At 36.6% G+C, this 22,762-nt stretch overlaps 1 protein-coding gene across 1 annotated transcript in view; it reads right to left on the reverse strand.

Annotated features, from left to right (window-relative positions):
• Positions 1-22,762, reverse strand: part of kis (chromodomain helicase DNA binding protein kismet) — a 945,984-nt gene that overhangs the window by 650,468 nt on the left and 272,754 nt on the right. The window contains exons 14-15 of the mRNA XM_090408660.1: positions 22,467-22,655; positions 10,224-10,278 (exon numbers count right to left, since the gene is read on the reverse strand). Coding sequence (XP_090264786.1) covers positions 10,224-10,278; positions 22,467-22,655 — 244 coding nt within the window. The remainder of the gene's footprint in view (positions 1-10,223; positions 10,279-22,466; positions 22,656-22,762) is intronic.

A 22,762-nucleotide genomic window follows, 5' to 3' on the forward strand; every position in this document is an offset into this window, starting at 1 on the left:
TGAGGTTGTACTTTTGTAGTACTCTGTTTATTTTGTCTGATATTCTACAAAGGCAATGGTTATAGTTTTAGTGTAGTCTGGTTTGTGTTTGTTTTTTATTGTGGTTTTGTAGAGAATTTTGTTTATAGTATTTTGGCTGTATCCGTTTTCTGATAATTTTAAACTCGTCTTTCAGTGCCTGTTCAGGAACAACTCGTCTGAGCTCTGTTTTTTAGCGTGTTGATGACACCTAGTTTTTGTGTTGGGTGGTGGTAGGAGTTTATGTGTATATATTGTCCCGTATGTGTCAGTTTTCGGTAAACAGTGAAGGAAAGATTGCCCGAGGGAAGACGTGCAACAAGTGTGTCTAGAAACGGAAGTGTGTTGTGTTTTTCAATTTCAATTGTGAACTGTATGTGTTTGTGTTGTTTGTTTAGGTGGCTAAGGAATGTGTCTAATGTCTGGCGGCCATGCGACCAGATCGCGAAAACATCATCAACATATCTAAGCGAGATTATTGGGTTTGGGTTTTCGAGGGGAGGAATCTAGGGCAAGTTGCTCAAAATGTTCCACGTAAAAGTTAACAATAAGGGGGGGATAATGGCAAGCCCATGGCTGTGCCTTCTTTTTTTAAGTAGAAGGCGTTTTGTCATACAAAATAACTCGACCGTAATACATGCGCAAAAAGCACCGTGATATCTGGAGGGAATTTGTTTTGTAGGAGAAGGATTGTGTCATTGATTAGAACATTCGTAAAGAGGGCAGAGACGTCAAAACTGACTAATAAATCATCTTTTTCTAATGTAATGTCTTTGATGATGTTTATGAAGTGTTGTGTGTTTTTGATATAGGAAGGGGAATGACCTACCAACTCCTTGAGTGTTGCCGCTAATTTTTTGGCTAAGTGATACGTCGGGCTATCAATTCCTTCAACGATAGGTCTTAGCGGTGTTTTCTTTATGAATTTTTGGTAGCCAGTAAATTCTAGGGGAGCGCGCGTAATGAGGGAACAGTTTTTTGATTGTATCTTCGGGCCATGTGGTAATTGATTTAAGTAGTTTCTCCGTTTTGTTTTTTGTTCTATTAGTTGGGTTGTAGTTAACTAGTTTGTATGTGTTATTGTCAGGGACCAGCAGGTTCATTTTTTCTATATAAGTGGTACGGTTTAAAATGACAGTGTGCATTCCTTTATCGGCTCTGGTTATTACTATGTTCGGATTTGTTTTAAGTGATTTTATCTCTGTTAATTCGTGTTTAGTTATGTTGCTTGTTATTGTTTTGTTATGGTTTAAAATGTTTGCAGTTTCTATACGTATTTTGTCTGCTTTGTTATTAGGTATGAATCTTAGGCCTCTTTCTATATTACAAATAACTTCAAGTTTGTCTATCGTTTTTGGTGCTATAGCAAAATTTAAACCTTTGTTAAGTATAGAGATTTCATCTTTGTTTAGAGCGTGGTTAGATAGGTTAATTATGTTATTGATACCTGTGGGTGATTGGTGGCTCCTGTTGTTTCTTGCTTCTGGTTGTTCTTGTTCACTATGGCAAACTTTGAATATGGCGGCTGGTTTTGTCGTTCTTTTAGTCTTTGAAATTTGGAAATTAGGTTTTCTTCCTTCGTTTGTTGGATGTGGTTTGCTGTGTTGTCCGTAATCCTTTCTAGGATTATCCAGTTATCTGCGTTTAAGTAGCTAGACAGCTCCGTTTTTTCTTTTAGTAGCTGGTTTTGTGTAGCGGCTAGGTTCTTTCTGGTAGCTTGGATATGCTCTCTCAGTAGTGCTTTCTCCATGCGGTGGTATATTCTTTGTGCCTTTGTTGAAGTGAATTTTCTCTTTACCCTGATGCAGTTAGGAGTGATATCGCTGTCCCTACACCGTTTTAAGAACGCCAGTCGATTGATCAAATTTGAGACTTGGATCTTCAGCTTGCCGTATTGGTTACATCGCTTGTGGTTCGAATCTCCATGAATTATCGTAATCCTTTCTTTTAGGGTTACATGGTGATCAGCATTCATTGATCCATAAACAGGACTGTAGAAAATCCAGTATTGTAAATCAAAAATAAGCATTGTAATACTAAAAATAGGACACCAATTGTTTCTGAAAGAAAACCATCTAAAAGAATGTTTATTCCTGTCATTGTAAAAATAGAATTTAGCTTGATGTAAAAATTTTTATTTTATTTTTTTTTATTTTTACTTTTATTTTTTTTATTTAAATTTTTTTTCCCACCAGAGATCATGCCAGTAGAATAACATGTGATCAAATCATTGTTTCTCAGCTTACAATTAATGATGTAACTCAGCTTGTTCTGTATATTTATGTACGCTCCAGATGATGATCTTGATGTGAAGATCGAAACGTCAGGATAATAAAAAAGGTTTTTAACACGGTTGTAAATTCCATAAAAAATTTTAAAATGAATGCAAGTAATTCGTTCTTTTGTTTACTGAAAAGAAATCTTTTCTTTATCAAACATGTTACGTTCAGCAGAATTACTACCAATAACAAAATTTTATATTCTCAATACTATTAAACAGAAATCCTCATTTGTCATTCCATACCATCTTTCTTAGAATCCCTATTCAAAGTGGAATCGGTGAATAAAACATATAGCTAAGTACATATGTCTGGCACCAGATTCCTTGTAGTATATACTATCTGTGCACAAGCATATATGGTATATATTGTGATCTTTTCTGCTCAGCTAGGAAAGATCACAATCTCTGCAACTTCAAGCATCTTAGTAATTATAAAAATATGATAAATAGTAATATGACAACAGGAATATGTGGCCTGGAACATTAGCTTAAACTAAACAATCAACAGGTTACATGGCAATTCAGTAAAACCAGGGACTGTACCTGAATATACTGTGTTGCATGTAACAGGGTATAACAGCAGATGATAAATAAATACCCCTTACTTAGCTAACAATGACAAGCAAATACATCTAAGAAAGGCAATGTACATCAGCTGCAGACACTGACAAACTGAAGAAATGTTACATGGGGGGGAGAGAGAGAGAGAGATGAATCTCATTTCATCTCTCCATGTTATTTCATGGAGGCAGAAGGACTAGGATAAGGTGTCATGAGTCAGTGGTGTGATGGTTTGCAACATGCTTTTCTGGCACAACCCAGGCATGATGAAGAACAAGAACTCAATAGCATGTTGAATTGAAACATGGGGTACATGACAACCATTACTTATGTGTGATGTAAGTAAAGTCATCAGTGGTAGGCATTTCCATCAGGATAATTGCCACATGACAGGAAATATCATCCAACCAAATGGTTATAAGAACATATATACAGAATGGCCACTTACATTGTGAGATAGCCAATATCTATATATATATCTGTATATCTATAGAGAGAGAGAGAGAGAGAGAGAGATTTTTTTTTTAAATTTTATTTTTTTTATTTATTTTAAACATAGCAATCTTATGTACAGGATTAACCGGTTTTTGGTTCTCTGCAGTCAGGCAGAGAGGTTACATGCTCATAGTATTGTTGAGGTATGTTACATCGAAGTCAATTATAAGGTGAATTACGTTTTTTTTTTAGATTAAAGCCATTAACAGTTATTTAACGTATAACTGTTAATGGCTTTACTGTATAAGTATAAATACTGTATAAGCACATAAAATCTGACATGCATGTGGAAGAACATAAGAGTTACTATAGCACAATATTATCTATTTACATGAGAGTGACAGCTGATTAATTTTCGCACTGTTAAGCACAACAATTCTTCTTCCCCCTTTCTTTGTGGGGAAGGGGGGATGATATCAATTCTATGCTGGAAAGTGGACTATGATGCAGTCGCCCTGCTCAGCCAGGAATTGATTCCGTGGATTCCAGTCTTGGTGGAAAAGATCTAAGGTAGGTAGATAGATAGATATTATAATGTTGTTGGGCACTGACTGGCCAACAAAACAATCGTTGGATACTTGTACTCTGTTGAAGAAAGGAAACTGAAACCAAGTAGTGGATGTGGCTTAATCTGAAGCAATTTAAATTTGAAAGAACAATATCATCAATCCCTTTGTTAGATCAGCTGTGAATTGCATATTCCATAGTCTACCATACACAATGTTGTGTCTAAAGCTACAATTTAGAGCTTACAAGCTCCAGATCTTGAGACAGTGACAAACAAATAAACCTTACTAGAATATGTTCTTACTGGATGTGTAAACACGAATAGATAACAGAACATTTTTTGATATTATTTGCTTTTCTAATAAAGTCACTTTTCCCATTTGTAAGGTACACCAACAATTGCCTAATTTGGCAAAGTGAAAATCTATATGTTCTAATGAACAAAATGCAGATTTGTTGCCTTTTTTGATGATGAACTGTACTGAGCATTCTATAAAATGTAATACTTTGGATATATCTGCTATTAGCACCATCACATCAAGCTACACTCGGTTAAATTGTTCCTAAACGAGCACCTTTTAGACAAAATATAATAAATAAATTATATCAAGAATTACTATATTAGATTTTATCTAAAAACATTTCGTTGCAATGTGATATCATTTTTAACAGTTTAAAATGATTTAAAAACGAAGACAGCATACAAAATTGAATAAAAGAAATACCTAATGGACCCAATATTAATCAATATCAGAAAGACATCTTCGTGAATACAATATAAACTGTAATGTGCTTTGGTTCTGGTACAGCATACAGTGTACCATATAAACTTTTGAATCTGATAGAAAAGGATGGTTAATCCTTATTCCTGTAGAATTTTTTTTTTTAACCAACACGAGATACAAGAACCTATAGCATATCAGTTCCGTGTGTGATGAGCAGATAAGGGTTGAGAAAGAAGAACCAAGTGACAATCTTCTTAAACAGCTGTAGGTTGAAATTGTTCATAAACACATCATGGAGAAGGCTATTAGAGAGCACAGACAGATGGAATAAACAAGAAAGAGGAGAAGCAAGTTCGATGAGTTTGCAAGTGTACTGTAAACGATGTTAGACAGCTGCTGCTCTTGCTTTAGTGCCCAACAGCAAACAGAGGAATGATGTTTACCAATTCACTAAAGCAGTGACCATGAAAATACCTGAAAAGGCACACAGCATCTGTGAGATTGGGGCTGAAGCTATCATGTGAGGGGAGGGTCATCTATGAGCTGAACTGCTCTCCTCTGGAGAGAATCAATCATTTTTAAGGTTTTAGATACACCACTCCAAATTTGTGAATGGTATTCTAAGGATGGATGGATTTGAGATTTATATAAGGTTAGTAGCTGGATGGGTGTAAAATAGTTTCTTGGGCAAAAGTTTTTCAGAAACTGGGGAAAGCTATTGATGTGATGTGCATATGCAAAGAGAGGCTGTAAAGAGGAAGTAAATGTCAATCCAAGGAGAGAGAGAGTTCATCCTGTCTGGCGATGTGTGTATTATAGAGGATGAGGGAAGGTGAGCCAAAATTCCTTTTGTGAAAGGAAAGGCAGGATTGCATTTTGGTGGCATTGAAGGACTTATCCTTACCCCACTGAAGGATGGTATGAAGATCAGTGTTTAAGGTACTAGTTGCAGATAATCTTGATGTAAGGGATGTTTGGGAAATACATGGTTTGTCAAAGGAATAGGATGAACAGAAAATGCAATTCGGTAAACCTATGAATAGGATTTGTAGGGAATGAGAGTGAGTCATTTATGTATAAGAGGGTAGCCTAGAGAAAAGAGGCCTAAGGCACTCTTGCATTAGTGACAAATCTCACAAGAGGATGTTGTCCACAATCACATGCAGTGAATGACTAGAGAGAAAGCTGACTACCCAGTTACAGAGAGTGGCAAGTGGACTGAAGGAAGACATGTTGCAAAGTGGGTCTTGATGCCAAAACATGATTTGAAAGCCTTGAAAATTTCAAGGATGAAAGTACACATTTAACTGAACCTTTCCATTAGCATATGTCCAGTGGTGCATATTATAGGCTAAATTATCAGAACCCATACTGGTGGTAGTTCACCGTTGATAACTTTCTCCATTATTTTGGAGAGGGTTGAGATGATGACAACTGGTCAGCAGCTGGACAGTAGTCATTTGTCTTTTTTTTGTAATGGTTGAATACATGTTAATTTTCATAACATGGGTATGTGCCAGCTAGCTATAGAAGATTGAAGAGACAATAGCAGACAGGTGTTAACTATGGAACACAACACTTGAGTACAATAGGAAAGATGTCATTGGGACCAGATGACTATTAGTGTTTGGGTTGTCTAATTTCTTCTTATGTCTTTCTGCTGAAAGGCCACAGGAGGAATATCGTGCTCAGTTGCTGGAAGGAGGTGATTTGCCTTCGTTGTCTATATTGTGTAGGTTTTTCTGGCCACCTTGCCTGTTTCCCAAAGAAAAAATTCTGCTACCTCCATGAGAGACTGGCTAACTTATCTTCAGATGACAAGCACTGATACTTAATCCTCCATCCATTAAGTTCTTCACATCCAAGATGGGATTCAGACCCAGAACAATCCAACCAAAGGGAACTGTTAAACACAACAGAGGTACTAATGTACCTAAAGAGCATGTTACGATTTTTATATCGTATCTATGTGATGGTATTAATGAAATATATGGGGGGAGAAATCGTGCACTAGAGCAGGGGTCTCTAACTCAAACACAGCAAAGGACCAGTCAGATGTATATCAGATGCAGGCCATATTCAATATTATTCTGTGAACCAAAACAAACTAAAAAAAAAGAAAGGCTCTAACAAAGGCCCTTTTGTTGCTGGGCCTTTGAGACTTACGTAAACAGTTACACCACCTGGTTAGATTATAATAAATTTAGTTTAATCCTTTATCCAAGTATGAGCAAACAACGTTTGCGCCTGAAAGTATCTTCAGGACTGGGGTAAGGTAGTACACACCAGGCAACTCATAGCAAAGGTGGACCAAGCTAACATCACTCCTATCTCAGTATCTCCCATAATGCAAAACACATCTCCTTACGGATATATATAATGTTATGCATTAAGGGGAAGGGCTACTACCCAGACTAGTTTTGACCTTTATTGAGGTCTCTTCAGTGGGAGCCAGGCCCATACGTGGAGATACCAGGCAGAAGCGTTAGCAAGGTCATCTTTACCTACAGGAGTTGCCAAAAGGTGTGCCACCTTTTTATTAAATTACTCTGGATTTAGAGAAAGAGACGCTGAAAGTTTATTTTTCACTTGGTTAGACTATAATAAATTTAGTTTAATCCTTTATCCAAGTGTGAGCAAACAACGTTTGCACCTGAAAGTATCTTCAGAACTGGGGTAAGGTAGTACAACACAGGGCAACTCGTTGCAAAGGATATAGCTTGGTCCACCTTTGCAATGACTTTCCCAGTGTTGTACCACCTTACCCCAGTCCTGAAGATACTTTCAGGCGCAAGCTTTGTTTGCTCACACTTGGATAAAGGATTAAACTAAATTTATTATAGTCTAACCAAGTGAAAAATAAACTTTCAACATCTTTCTCTAAATCCAGAGTAATTTAATAAAAAGGTGGCACACCTTTTGGCAACTCCTATAGGTAGAGATGACCTTGCTAATGCTTCTGCCTGGTATCTCCACTTGGGCATGGCTCCCACTGAAGAGACCTCAATAAAGGTCGAAACTAGTCTGGGTAGTGGCCCTCCCCTTAATGCATAACATTATACATATCCGCAAGAGATGTGTTTTGCATTATGGGAGATACTGAGATAGGAGTGATGTTAGCTTGGTCCACCTTTGCAATGAGTTGCCCAGTGTTGTACTACCTTACCCCAGTCGTGAAGATACTTTCAGTTTGAAGATACAAACGTTGTTTGCTCACACTTGGATAAAGGATTGAACTAAATTTATTATAGTTACACCACCATTTAAATTTTAAAAATATAACAAATTAAGAAAATATAATATCAATTACATATTTTATTCATACTTTAAGAAAATTATTTAAATACAGAATTTTGACTTACAAAAATAAAAATTTTTATCTACAAGTCCTTTTTTAATTTGATTTTGATCCTGAAACCTGACATCTTTTCCTCTGTACTAACATGTCAATTTGCTTTTTTTTTTGTTTTGTGTTGAAATATGAAGTATTGCATTTAATCTAGAATCTTTTATCCATTAGTGGAACTTTGACTTAAGTTTCATAACTGAAAATAATTGCTCACATACATAGGTGTTTCCAAAGATTGACAACATTTCTGCACAATAAATTTTATATTTGGGATATTTGTTGCCGAGGTATTTATAAAAATTTGGTATGCCAACTTCGTTATATTTATTTTATAGTTCAGTATTGCACTGGAGTTCAATTACTTCCATTTGTAATTCTTTATCAACATTTTCAATATTAATTAAAAAAGGTGAACTGAATAATAACAATAATTAATTTTAAAACAGGTTAAATCAGAAAATCTTTATTCAAATTCAATTTTCAATTTCAGGAATGTACTTTTCAGCATCATTATTATTTCGAGACATCGATTTAAGTGTAGGAAAGTGGGCTAAATTTTCTTTGCCAACTGGGTTTTACAAAGATAAAGTTTTGACAGAAATGACTTAATTGAATCATATATATGACATATCAACTGTTCACATCCTTGTAGAGCAGTATTCAAAGTATTTAAGTGGCTTATTATGTCAACTAAAAAGGCCAAGTCTTTGCTCCAATCTTCATCAGTGAGCTGAGGAATCAATTTTCCTTTGGATGAGGTAAACATGTCAAATTCTTTTAAGAGTTCAAAAAATCTTTTTAAAATTATGCCACAATTAAGCCACCACGACTAAGTATAATATAGCAAATTGCTGTATTGTGAATCCATTTCAGCCAACAAAGCATTGAATTGTCGATGATTCAAGGCGTGAGAGCATATCCAATTTACTGTTTTAATTACTACACTCATGATGTGTTCCATCTTTAGTTTTTTAGCATAAAGTGACTCTTGGTGTATTATGCAATGAAACGATTTAAGTTTGTCCTTGCACAACATTTTCTTTTTCATTTGAAGTTTTGTAACAAGCCCAATGTTAACACCAACCATAGCAGGAGCCCCATTTGTAGTCACACTTACTAATTTTGACCAGTCTGCGTGAGCATTTTCAAGACTTTTCTCAATACACAAATATAAGTCATTTCTTGTCGTTGTTCCTGACATAGGCATCATATCCAATAGTTCTCCGTGGTGTTGATCACATTCATATCTTCATCAACACCACAAATAAATATTGCTAACTGGGAAGTATAATGATGTCTGTACATTCTTCAAATGCAATGGAAAACGCTACAAAACTCTATTTTTTCATGAGCCTCCACAGCTCTGTTAGTTTAGACAAGCCCTTTGATTGGAAAGACGCAGGTTCGAATCCCATCTATGATATCAGGAACCATTGATCGAAAACAGATGTTTTCAATCAAATGGAGAGTTAACCAGTCTCATTTGGGGTAAAGGATTTTTTTCTCCCAAAACTCATGTTTTTTTGTCTCCCAAAACAAGCAAACCGGCTACATAGGACACTCCAGGAATAAGGATTAACCAACCTATTCCATCACATATGGTTATAAGCACCTGCGTGATAAATTGTGGGTCTAGGCATAAGCATAAATCAGGATAAGATAGGATCAAGGACATTTTTTGAAACTCTCCATATAAAATTTATTCTTATGTGACACCTCCGGGGCAGGGGAGAGATGAAATTCCACTGAAGTGTCAAAAATGAGTTTTAACCATCTCTGTCTAAATACATGCTTAGTGATATGAGTCCATCATGAGCACCATCAAACACTTCCATAGCGCAACTGGAAGAGCAACAGTATGTTGCGTCCTTCGTTTGGAAAAGGCCTAAGTTCGATTCTCGTTGTGACAGGAGTAATCTTTATATGGGTTTTTTTCAATTGAAGGCGTGTTTATCAATATCATATGCAGGTAGTAAGGATTTTTCTCCTGGAAAATTGGGTTTTGCATCCTGCATACAGAAATCGACCTTCGGGACAGAGAATTTACAGACAAAAAATACTAGTGGTGGTGTAAATGATGATGATGGATGGAAGTGGCGAGTCTTTGGACTCCTTAGAGGTGTCACAAAATAATAATAAATGTTATTAACAATGATTTGGAAAAACAATAACTAAAGAAAGTTAACATGAGCTAAAAATTAATCATAAGTGACTTAAATCAAAATACGAAAACAAAATTAAATTGAAAAAAAAATAATAATAATAAAAATTACTATTCTGAACTTACCTTCTCATTTTTGTAGTACATCTCATATTCTTGAATCATGTTACGGCTAGCAGAACTGTACAAAACAAATCAAAACTCGTAAGCAAATATCTGAAAAAGTTATCACTATGTTTGGGATTTTTTAAAATTATATTTTTAACTGACCCTCAGGTCATTTAAAAATATGTAAACATCAAATTAGTAGAATGACCATCACTAACTAACAATAACAAATAATAATCTTCAAGTAATGAATTATGCACTGCAGTAATAATAAATACAATGCCTGAGATCAAACTTCTGGATACTTTCATGAATTCTACTATCATTATATTTAATGACAGTAGAATTCCCACTTAAAGTATGCAAAAGGCTTCTTTTTTTTTTCTCCCATTAAAGCAAGGCATGGCAGTTCAACCAGGCCAGGATGAAAAAATCTAACATCATTCTAATCCTCCAATGCATTAACTCCCAGTTTGTAAAATGGATGGTAGAATATATATGCATGAAATTTTGCAGTATTTTATCTGAAGAGATGTAAACTTGTTTTATGCTTTTTAAGATGGTTATAAGTTTGAATCAGAAACCGGCTGTGACTCAGAAAAATTATGGCTAACTGGTGAGTTTCTTCTTTCCTAAGTTTCAAAATGACAGAACAGATTTTTTTTTTCTTTTCACCTTGTTATAAAGCTTTTATTTCAGTCTGCTACAGCACATACAGTAATTGGATGTACTTAAACACATTGGTTACACAAACTATTAATTTTTATCTGTTAATTTTTTTTTTCTTTTCGTCATCATCAAATTCCTGCCATGTAACCGCAAGGGAACATGGCAGGAATTTGGGGTACAAGATATGATACAAGATATAGCACTACATGAAAAATTTACATCATTACTAACTTCCTATCTACAATTTTCCTCCAAATCAGTCTGTTACTTGTCAAGACTCCAACATTATCAGATCTCATATTTCTATTGTCTAAGGCAGTTTGTATAGTATCAATCCACCTATATCTTGGTCTTCCTCTGGGTCGTTTTCCTGCCAACCTGGTAGATAATACTTGTTTGCTAATCTTTCCTGGACTATTCTGTTTAAGTGACCATACCACCTGAGATTAGCTCTGCTAAAGCATTCCAGGATGCTGACAATGTCAAGTTCTTTCCTAATATCCTCGTTTTTGATATGATATTGCCATTAATGCCATCTGTTCAGGCCTCTAATCTTTCTCACGACTCTCATATCTGCGGTCTCTAGTCTTTGGTCAAGTGTTTTACTTTTGACCCAGCTCTCAGATCCATAAGTTAAAACCGGTTTGAATACTGTCTTGTATATATACAGCTAATTTAGTGTTCTGACTAATTTCTTTCGAATTCCATATGAATTTATTCAATTGACTTCTTACCACACCAGCTTTGTTGATTCTGTTGTCTAGTTCCATATTTAATTTACCATCTTCACTAAAAATCATGCCTAAGTAGCTGAAATGTTTTACTTGTTCCACAGTTTCTCTGTTCACAACTCAGTTGACATTTTCAACGATTCTGCTATTTTCATTGTCTTTTTATTGCTGACCTTCATACCATATATATTACAACAGTTATTCAATTTAGGCAGGGAATCTTGCAGATTTGTAGCAGTTTTATTTAGAAGTATAACATAGTCCAGATAAAGCAAAGGGCTTTATCATCTCCGATTTTGATATTACGTTTAATACTACTTTTCTTCAAAATGTGATCCATATAGATATTTAATAACAGAGGGAGATAATGTATGTACATCCTTGTCTCACCCCAGATTTAACATTAATCCATCTTCCTGTACTTCCTTCAATTCTAACTGCTGACTTACAACTCAAATAAAGACAACGTATTGCTTGATATAATGCCCCATTGACACCATATAACTGTAGCGTATTGAATAGCTTCTCTTTTGGCACCTTGTCATATGCCTTTTCCAGATCGACAAAACTTAAATACACATCTTCGTTATATTCCCATGATTTCTCAACTATTTGTCGTAAAGTGAAGATCTGATCCTGACAGCCTCTATTTGGCCTGAATCCAGCTTGTTTTTCACCAAGCTTTTCTTCCACAATTCTTCTCAACCATTTCTCAAGTATACTTGCATAAATCTTACCAGAAACACTCAGTACGGAAATACCTCTGTAATTCTCACATTCAGTTTTATTTCCCTTTTTATCAATGGGTACTATGAGAGCTCTACTCCAATTATCGGGACTTCGTCCCTCTGTCCAGGCCTTCTGAACTATGCAGTGCAGCCACTATAAGACTTTTATACCCCCATACTTCAGTCGAATATCATCTACTCCTGCTGCCTTTCCACATTTCAAGCATTCGATGGCTTTTTCTACTTCAAGTATGGATGTGTATTCCTGACTGTATGCCTGTTGAGTGTTTTTTAACACTGTGCTATCACTGCTTGTTTCATTTAGCAGTTTTTCGAAGTAATTACTCCATACTTCAAGGATATCTTTTTCTCCCGTTTTCATGTCACCCTTATCATCTCTAACTCCTTTTACAGCACTCTTTCCTCCATTTCTAAGCTTCTTCAACAACCTCCAGAATATTTTGCTGCCATCTTGATATTTATTTTCTATGTTCTTGCCAAAGTCCTCCCATGACTTTTGTTTAGCTAGTTTTACACAGTGTGTAGCTTTCTTAAAGTGGACTTATTTGCTAGGAACTTTTAATATGTTTTCTTCTTTTCCTTCACTGCCTCTTTAACTTCCTGTGTCAACCATGGAGTTCTGATTTTTTTATCCTTGCAGACAACCTCACCATATGCCTCTCTGGCTGAATCAATCAGGGTTTTCTTCAAGGCTTGCCACTGAATCTCAAACCTTGGTTCCTGTTCTCAAACTCTTTCATTTTTTCTTCAATAATCTTTGTGTATTTGTCTACAGTTCACATCTGAGAGCTGCTGAACTTTTATTCACTTTAAAACTTTCTTACATGTTATTCTTTTCAATAAGAAATTCAAGTTTACCCAGTTCAAGACTAAATGGTGATCACTTACAATTTGAAATCCTCTGTACACCCTGGTGTCCTGCACCAGGGAGAAAACATCACTATCAACAATAACTTTTCTTATTCCTTGCTTCTTCTCTCCATGTGAATTTGTGCACATTTTTATGTTGGAACATGGTGTTAGTAATAACCAGTCCATGTTCTGAGCAGAAATCCAACAGGTATTTGCCATTGTTATTAGCTTTGCTTTTTTCTACAAATTTTTCCAAAATATTTTTGTATGTCTAACAATCATTTCCTACTCTGCTATTCAGATCCCCAACAAGGACCAACTTTTCCTTTTTCAATGTGTCAGCTGCTTTCTCTAGTTTTTTTTTTTTTTTTTACCATTAATCTACACACAGAGTTACAGTACATTAGTATCATATAGCAGAAACAAAATAGAAGGAACACCCCATTAATGTTCTCAAGCACAGAATCATTTCAGGTGAAATCAAAATAAACAATGAGGCTGCATACTTTTGTATTTTGATGAAAGTGAATTACTGGTTACCCTATTTTTTTCTATAGAATTTTTTTTCCAGATTTTTTCTGACATCCACAAACGATTAACAGTTTTGGAGAGTTTTAAAATTAATTTGAGATAATTTCCAGACTGTCTAATTTCCTATATTATTATCATTTTATAATGATTTATAACTTACTGATTTTCTTATTTGCATTTTCAGATAAACTAATTTTTTCTGTTTCCTGAGTTTTTTCCCCACTCTGTAGTCAACTCTGCATTGACCATGAATTCACATCTGATTTTTGTATGCATTTCATTTATACATATATTTAATTACGCACAAAATCACAATTGGTAGTATCAATGTAAGAAGAATCAATTGAAAAGAAATGGAAATAGCTGAAGAATTGGATATATACCAGATTGACAAATAGGTGTGATGGAAACAAAGATGACCAAATCAGGAGAGACCTTTCTAAGTAACAAATATAAAACGTTATATTCAGGAAATAACAAACAGGAAAAAGAAAGAGTACCTATAGTATTCAACACTAAATATGAGGATAACTGCTTGCCATTCAAGAAGTTTATGTATAGTGATGTGGATAAATATCAGAATGGAGACGTGTACAAAGACACTTATGTCTATGATCTCACAGAAGGTTCTATTAAGGAAGAAATGTTTTTGAAGCATTAGAGAAGGCAGCTGATGCAATGAAAAAGGAAAAGCTGGTCCTTGTTGGAGATCTAAAGAGCAAAGAAAACAGACATAGAAATGTTGTGGGAAAATTTGGAGAAAAGAGAATTTAATAATGGTAAGCACCTGCTGGATTTCTGTTCAGGACATAGATTAGTTATTAATAAAATAGATAGAAATGTTTTAACACTATTTCAATATAATATATATATATATATATATATATATATTATATTGAAAACCTGAAATGTGGAAAGGCACTGGGAGTAGATAAAATTTGACCAAAAATGTTTAAATATGGAGGTATCAAAGTTTTATAGTTGCAGCACTGTATGAGAAGGCCTGGTCAGAGTCAAATCTGGATGATTAAGAGTAGAGCTCTAAAAAGGGAAATAAAACTGAATGTGAGAATTACATAGGTATTTCCCTACTGGGTATTCTTGGTAAAATCTATGCAAGTAATTAATTAATATAATTAACGGCTGTTTTAGCCTGTTTTTGTTTAGGAGTGTCCCTTGTATTTAATACATTGGCTAACATAACTCAAAAAGGGGTGTGTGTGTGTATATATATATATATATACACACACCTTATGTCCAACATTCAGAAATTAGGTAGGGGCGGTGGATGTTGATAGAATTTCCATCGCATTTTATGGCAATAGTTTCGGATATATATATATATATATTAGGGCATTATGGGCAAGTATAGAAGGCAATTATGGCAGAATAAAAAATGTGGAAAAATTTGTGCATACCTTGTTTTTGGTTTAAAGATGCCTTCTGAATCCAAGCTCTTGCTGAAAGGTTGTATGTAAACGGAGGGGGGGGGGGGGGAGAACATGGGGATGTGCTTGAGACACGAGAAATAAGTTTGGAAACCCGGGTTACTATTAATAATATATATATATAAATATATATATATTATTTTGTTGTAGGGAGAGGGGGGGAGGGGTATCCTTATGTGGAAACTGGAGCAAGGGTTTACGCAGTGTGGACTGTTTTGGTCATCGTCTGATCATCGTCGGAACTTTGTGGGAATGACTGTATGGCTATGTCAAGGCTGCAAGTTGCATCTGCCAAATTTGGGCATTTCTTGTCGCTAAAAATTTGGGTGTCGAGGCTAGCTGGTGAATGGACGTGCTATCGGAGAGCTCCTGAGAGAATTGTGTTTTTTGTTGATTTATTGGTGTTTTGGATTCAATTGTTTAATTTTGGTATATTATTGGAGCTTTATTAGCGTGGTTAGTGTACTAAAGTGTTTTATAACATAATCTATGTTGGGAAGTCGCCGCTAGATGAATTCGTAATGTGTAGTGTTAGTGCAAGCTCCAGATAAGATAAGTATCATTTTCAGTTATCGATACAAATTACTTAATATTGTGTAGTTTTGTTTTGTTTGCCTTACGTATTTTAGTGTGTCTATTTTTGGTGTGTTATAACGTATAATTTGACAAAACACGTTACAGATAAGTATGGCACCTGTGCGAAGGAAAATGGCTGCCAGTAATGAAGGTTCGCCATCGTTATCAAAGAACGGTAGCATAAAAGAAATGAGTCAGTGTACTAGCTGTGAAATGTACGCTTCGCGGAGTGCGGTTAGATGATAATAAAGGATTGATTGTGTGTGTAGAAAATGTAGGGAGAATGCGGAATTGAAGTGTATTTCGGATCGTGAGTGTGATATTTTTGTCAACCTTCAGAATGAAGGAAATAAGGATATGACAAGAAACGGCAAGGTTGTACATGAAAATTTTGAGAGTGTGAATGTAGAAAGTGTGAATGATAGTATAAATGGTTTCTCAAAGAACAAAAAAGATGAGATAGATGCATTGAGTGAGATCATGTTGTTGAATAGTGCGATAGAAAGAGCAAAACAGCAGCTAGAGTGCATGAACAAAAGTAGACTGAATGAACCAACCAATAATAAAAGGTATGACAGGAAAAATAGACGTATGAATGTGAACATGAACAAAATGAAGGATAGAGTGCTGTATGGAGACTCGTTAGTACGAGGTGTGTTAGTAGAGGATTTGACAAAATCGTACCAACCTGGTGCGACCATAAAGGACGTAACTGCATCTATTAGAGAGCAAAAGGAAAGGGTGAAAGAAATGATTGTTGTGGCAGGTACGAATGATTTGAAAGGAGATAAAATGGAAATGATAGAAGACCTGAATGAATTGTTTGAGGTAGCAAAAGAAAAGAGTGAGAGAGTTAGAATGATTAGTCTTTTGCCACGGTATGACAGTGAAATGTTTAAAAGGAGGGCCATAATTGCAAATGACTTTATGCGTGGGTTATGTATGACGAGTGGTGTGGAATTTGTGGATGTGTGGAGTGAGTTTGATGGGCGAAAGGATCTATATAAGATGGATGGCTTGCATTTGAATGGTTACGGTGTAAGAAGACTTGAGAAAGTGTTGCTGAATGTAGTGGATGTGCAAATTCAGGGAAACTAGATTTGTTGGGGGGGGAGTAGAGATACAGTCCTTATGGAGGCAGTTGAATGTAAGAATGAATATAATATGCCAGAGCAAATAAGGACAACAAATCTGAGTGGGATAGTTAATATAAGGCATCAAGGTAGGGTTGTGGCTAATGGGGGTCTTAAATTCATGTACACTAATACTAGGAGTATTAGGAACAAGAAGAAAGAGTTTTTGGCCATGGTTAGCACTTCCAGACCACAGGTTATAGGTATTAGTGAAACATGGCTGACTGTAGATGATATAACTAGTGGGATTGAATGTGATGGGTATAGTGTGTTCAGGAATGACAGAGAGAATAAAATGGGGGGAGGAGTATTGTTGATGATAGCTGATGAGCTCCAGCCAAGGAGAATAGAAGTTGAATTGCAGGATAGAGAAAAGAACACATTTGAGGCCATTTGGTGTGAGATTGTGGCTAGCAGAACTAAATATACAATTGGGTGCTGCTATAGACCAGGTGATGGAAAAGATGGTGGTGACAGTATGCACAAGCAAATAGAAGAAATGGGTGGAAGGAGGGTGATTATTATGGGAGATTTCAACTATGGTCGCATTGATTGGAGTGAGGAGAGGACACACGGGAGGAAGGAACTGGATTTTATGCGGTTATTAAGGGATAACTATCTGCGACAGCATGTAATGGAAAATACTAGGGGTCAGAGAGTGCTTGACCTAGTAATTACATCTGAGGATTTGGCTGTAACAAATATGACCACATTGCCACCAATCGGTGAGAGTGATCATAGGGTCTTAACTTGGGAGGTGGCTAAAGGTGTAGAATTTTCAATTAAGACAGGGTACATGTGGAATTATCGGGCTGGAAAGTATGACAAACTTAGGAGTTTGATTGGCTCAGTGCCATGGCATGTACAACTGCAAGGACTAGAAGTTGATAGTGCATGGGAGGTGGTTAAGAAGTGCTTGCATGAAGCAATGGCTGACTGTATACCTAGAGTCCGAATAATAAATCAAGTAGGGGTTAAATGGATGAATAACACCATTAAGCTTGAGTTGCAAAAAAAGAAATAACTATGGAGGGAATTTAAGGAGAAGGGTGACCGGCAGGCACATGAACGGTATAAAGCGCAGGCCAGAAGGGTGACGAGTGTGGTAAGAAAAGCAAAAAAGGATTACGAAAGAACATTGGCCATGCAGGCTAAAGAGAATCCTAAACAGTTTTTTAGATATATAGCAAGTAAAAGGAAAAATGTACATGGCAGATTGATTTTAAAGAATGCCGATGGTAGGGAGGTAACTGAATCAGTTGAGATAGTTGAGTTACTGAGTGAGCACTTTGCAAAAGTATATCATCCAGGTGGTGACATTGCAGAAACGAATAAACCAGTAGATTATACGGTAATTGTGGTTAATGAAGTGGAGGTGAGTAGTCTATTGCATAACCTCAATGTCAATACATGTGTGGGATTGGATGGTATACCAGCTCGTGTTGTACGAGAAGCAGCTAAAGAATTGTCAGTACCCTTGACCATTTTGTTTAATTTGAGTCTCGGGTCTGGGTTAGTCCCGAGCGGGTGGAAAGAGGGGAAAATAGTTCCACTGCATAAAGGTGGTTCCAAGACTGCTGTTGTAAATTACCGACCGATTAGCATATCAGGAATCATTGTCAAGGTCTTAGAGAAAATAGTCAAGAGGAAAATACAAGATTGGATAGAAGAAAATGGGATACTGTATCGGGGACAGCATGGTTTTGTGAAGGGTAGGTCATGCCTCAGTAACTTGCTCACATATTATAACACAGTGACGGCTGAACTGGATAAGGGTAATGGGTTTACGGTGATTCTACTGGACCTTGCCAAGGCCTTTGACAGGATTCCACATGGAATTCTAATCAGTAAATTGCAGCATATGGGAATGGACATAGGGTTGGTGAGATGGATAGGAGGGTGGTTGACGGAGAGATATCAGAGAGTGGTTTACTCGGGAGTAGAGTCCACAAGACGGCCTGTGACTAGTGGTGTGCCACAAGGATCTGTTCTTGGACCACTGCTGTTTAATTTGTTCATAAATGATATAGGAAATGATCTGAGAGGAACAGTTCATTTGTTTGTGGATGATGCGAAGTTGGGTAGGGCAATAGTGAATGCAGATGACGTCAAAATTTTGCAGGATGATTTGGATAGATTGGAGGTCTGGGCTAAGGAGAATGGATGTCAGTTTAATGTGGCAAAATGTAAAGTTATGCATTTTGGGGTGAAAAGATTGGCGGCAGTTTACTGCATTGGTGGAACCCTGCTCCAGGAAATTGATGAGGCACGAGATTTAGGAGTGTTGGTAGATAAGGAATTGAAATTTAGGGGACACATTGCAAAAGTGACCAAAACAGCTCATCAAATCACTTGGTTGCCGAAGAATACGTTGACAAGCAGAGACAAGCAGGTTATTGTTCCTCTGTATCGAGCCTTGATAAGACCCCATCTAGACTACTGTGCTCAGATTTGGTCACCTAGGTTTCTTCTTGATGGGGAGGAGGTGGAGAGGATCCAGAGGCGAGTGACCAAGATGATAGCAGGTCTGTGGAATGAACCGTATGAGAACAGGTTGAGGATTTGTGGGTTGCAAAAATTGGTTGATAGGCGGAGGAGGGGAGATATGATTGAGACATTCAAATTACTGAAGGGTTTCTATAAAATTAATTCAGAAGATATTTTTGAGAACAGTGCTGGTTGTGGGAGGACTAGGGGACATCCATGGAAACTGGGCAAAAGTGTGGTTAGTAAAGGTGTTAGAGCTGGGTTCTTTACTTTTAGAGTAGTGAATGAGTGGAATGCGCTCCCTGAGTCTGTGGTGGATGCTGTGACAGTGAATGAGTTTAAGGCGAGGTATGATAGATACTGTATGAATGTCAAATAGTTGTGATGAATATGATTTGGGGCCTCCCTCGATGAGGCTAATGACTCCCTGGAGTTGCCCGTAATAATAGTAATAATAGTAATAAATGGGCGGAGGCGTGGCTTAATTTGTAAGTTTTGGAATGTCCAACATTCGGAAATTAGGTAGGGGCGGTGGATGTTGATAGAATTTCCATCGCATTTTATGGCAATAGTTTCGGATATTCTAAGCATTGTTTCGTTTTCTTGTTTGTCAATGATTATGGCTTTGTCAATTTGGGGGATGTGTTTTAGTTCAAGGGCAGGAGCTGCAATTTTTGTCTTCCCCGTATTCTGTGTTTCTTTTTGATGTTGCGATGTTTTTTTGTGTTCAGATATTCTGGAATGGGAATATTGCAATCCCTGAAGTGCTCTTGTAGCCTAGTCCATAACGACCTAATTGTAGAGCCCATGTAGGTGACATCACAGTCTCAAAACAAAATAGATAAAACCACAATGAGACACACAACCCCCGCACTACACAAACTCCCTATATGTTCGGGAACATCAAAACCCACAAAGACGGTTATCCGATACGACCCATAGTCTCCTACAAGAACACCACCACAGCTCCTTTATCAAAATTTGTTGCCAAACTCATCAAACCACTACTAACAACATCTATCTGTATGATCAAAAATACAGATGACCTTTTCTGGAAATTAAGCAACACTACTCCATCCCAGGATGACATCCTCTCCTCACTAGATGCAGCTTCATTATACACCAACGTGGATGTTCCCAAAACTTTAGACATCGTACACACACTACTCTCTGAGAACCACACACAGGCACAAAATTAACACCAAATGACATCATTAGTTTGATTAAACTCACAATATCTGCCAACTTCTTTAAATTCAACAACTCCTTATATGTTCACATCTCCAAATGGGCCAAAACATCAGTGGACAATTAGCGGAATTATTCCTGGCACACATTGAATCACTTCTACTCCACCCCCCCACCCCCCGCATCACCTTCTATGGCAGATACGTAGACGATATTCTATGCATTGGCAAACCCTCACACATCTCCGCCTTACAAACATCCCTCAACGATTTTAGCAACAGACTACAATTCACCATGGAAACGGAACAGAACAAACCCATCAATTTCTGAAATCTTACATTAATCAGAAACCATAATAGAATAGCCACGAAGATATTCCACAAACCCACACATATCAGAAACTACCTCCATTTCAATTCATACCACCCGTATTCCGTTAAAAAATCAGTCATCCTATCACAATTTATCAATGCTTACAAATTCTCAACCAACAGCAATTTTCTTAACACAGAACTCAAATATTTAACACAGGTTTTCAAAAATCGCAACTACCCCACACATCTAATAAATTACGCGAACTATACGGCAAAATCCCGTCTTAACAATAATACAACAAAAGCAGACTTCCTGACACGTATGGTCATCAAATTGCCATACATCCAAAACACATAGAAGGCTTACAAATACATTTTCAAATACACGGACTATAAGCTAGTATTCACCACAAATCAAAAATTAGCAACTCTCCTAAAACCTACTAAATCTCTCACTCACAAAGAAATATTCGAACACCACAACGCAGTCTACAAATTTCCTTGTCAAATAGACTGACGTCACCTACACGGGCTCTACAATTAGGTCGTTATGGACTAGGCTACAAGAGCACTTCAGGGATTGCAATATTCCCATTCCAGAATATCTGAACACAAAAAAGCATCGCAACATCAAAAAGAAAAACAAAACACAGAATACGGGGAGGACAGAAATTGCAGCTCACGCCCTTGAACTAAAACGCATCCCCCAAATTGACAAAGCCATAATCATTGACAAACAAGAAAACGAAACAATGCTTAGAATATCCGAAACTATTGCCATAAAATGCGATGGAAATTCTATCAACATCCACCGCCCCTACCCCTACCTAATTTCCGGATGTTGGACGTTCCAAAACTTACAAATTAAGCCACGCCTCCGACCATTTAGCGACAACAAATGCCCAAATTTGGCAGATGCAACTTGCAGCCTTGACATAGCCCTACAGTCATTCCCACAAAGTTCCGACTTTGTGGGAATGACTGTAACATCGCCTGACGATGACCGAAACGGTCCACACCCCGTAAACCCTTGCCCCAGTTTCCACATAAGGATACCCTTCCCCTTTGTTTTTCCCCCCTCTCCCTACAACAAAATAATATATATATATTATTAATAGTAACCCAGGTTTCCAAACTTATTTCCTGTGTCTCAAGCACATCCCCATGTTCTTGAAAGTCTTGAAAATCTTTTGTTCAGTGAATGTTTGGAAGTGTAGAGTCAGGGAAACTAGAATGTTTAGGAGGAATGCAAGTGAGCATGGGTCCAGGCAGCTTAGTGGATAGTAAGTGGTAATATTAGGTGAGAGATGAATTTCATTACCCAGTGTGAGACCATGCCCAGCATACTGGATGCACAAAAGTAGCTTGGTAAAGTTCCATAATTGGTCTCTAGAGCAGGATTTTTTTAGACATAAAAAATTAATAAAAATATATGCAACTCATGAAAATTAAATATATATATATATATTCTTAGCCACACACAGTACAAATGTACAATAGGTACTGAATATTTATAAATGAAATGTTTGGATCTGCCAAATCTAAAAGAAGTAAATTATCTAAACCTTGAGCAAAATACTTACCTTCCATGATATGTAATAGCATTTAAATCAGTCCATGTCTCAAATTCTCTCTGCCAGTTTCCAATTGTAGAAAGGGGAGCAATAACAAGAAATGGTCCAAAGATACCATAATTGTTAATTTCATTTAAAAAGGTGATTGACTGGATAGTTTTTCCTAGTCCCATTTCATCTGCCAAGATGCAATTTTGCCTGGAAATATAAACAATATAAAATATCTTTCACGACATGAATATGTCATTTATTCTTCTTTTAACAAAAATTGACTTCTCTACATAAATAAAATAAGAAAAAATATT

Source organism: Typopeltis vanoorti, chromosome 18 (assembly GCF_054136105.1).
Source record: "Typopeltis vanoorti isolate ZY-2024b chromosome 18, IOZ_Tvanoo_1.0, whole genome shotgun sequence".
NCBI lineage: Eukaryota > Metazoa > Arthropoda > Arachnida > Uropygi > Thelyphonidae > Typopeltis > Typopeltis vanoorti.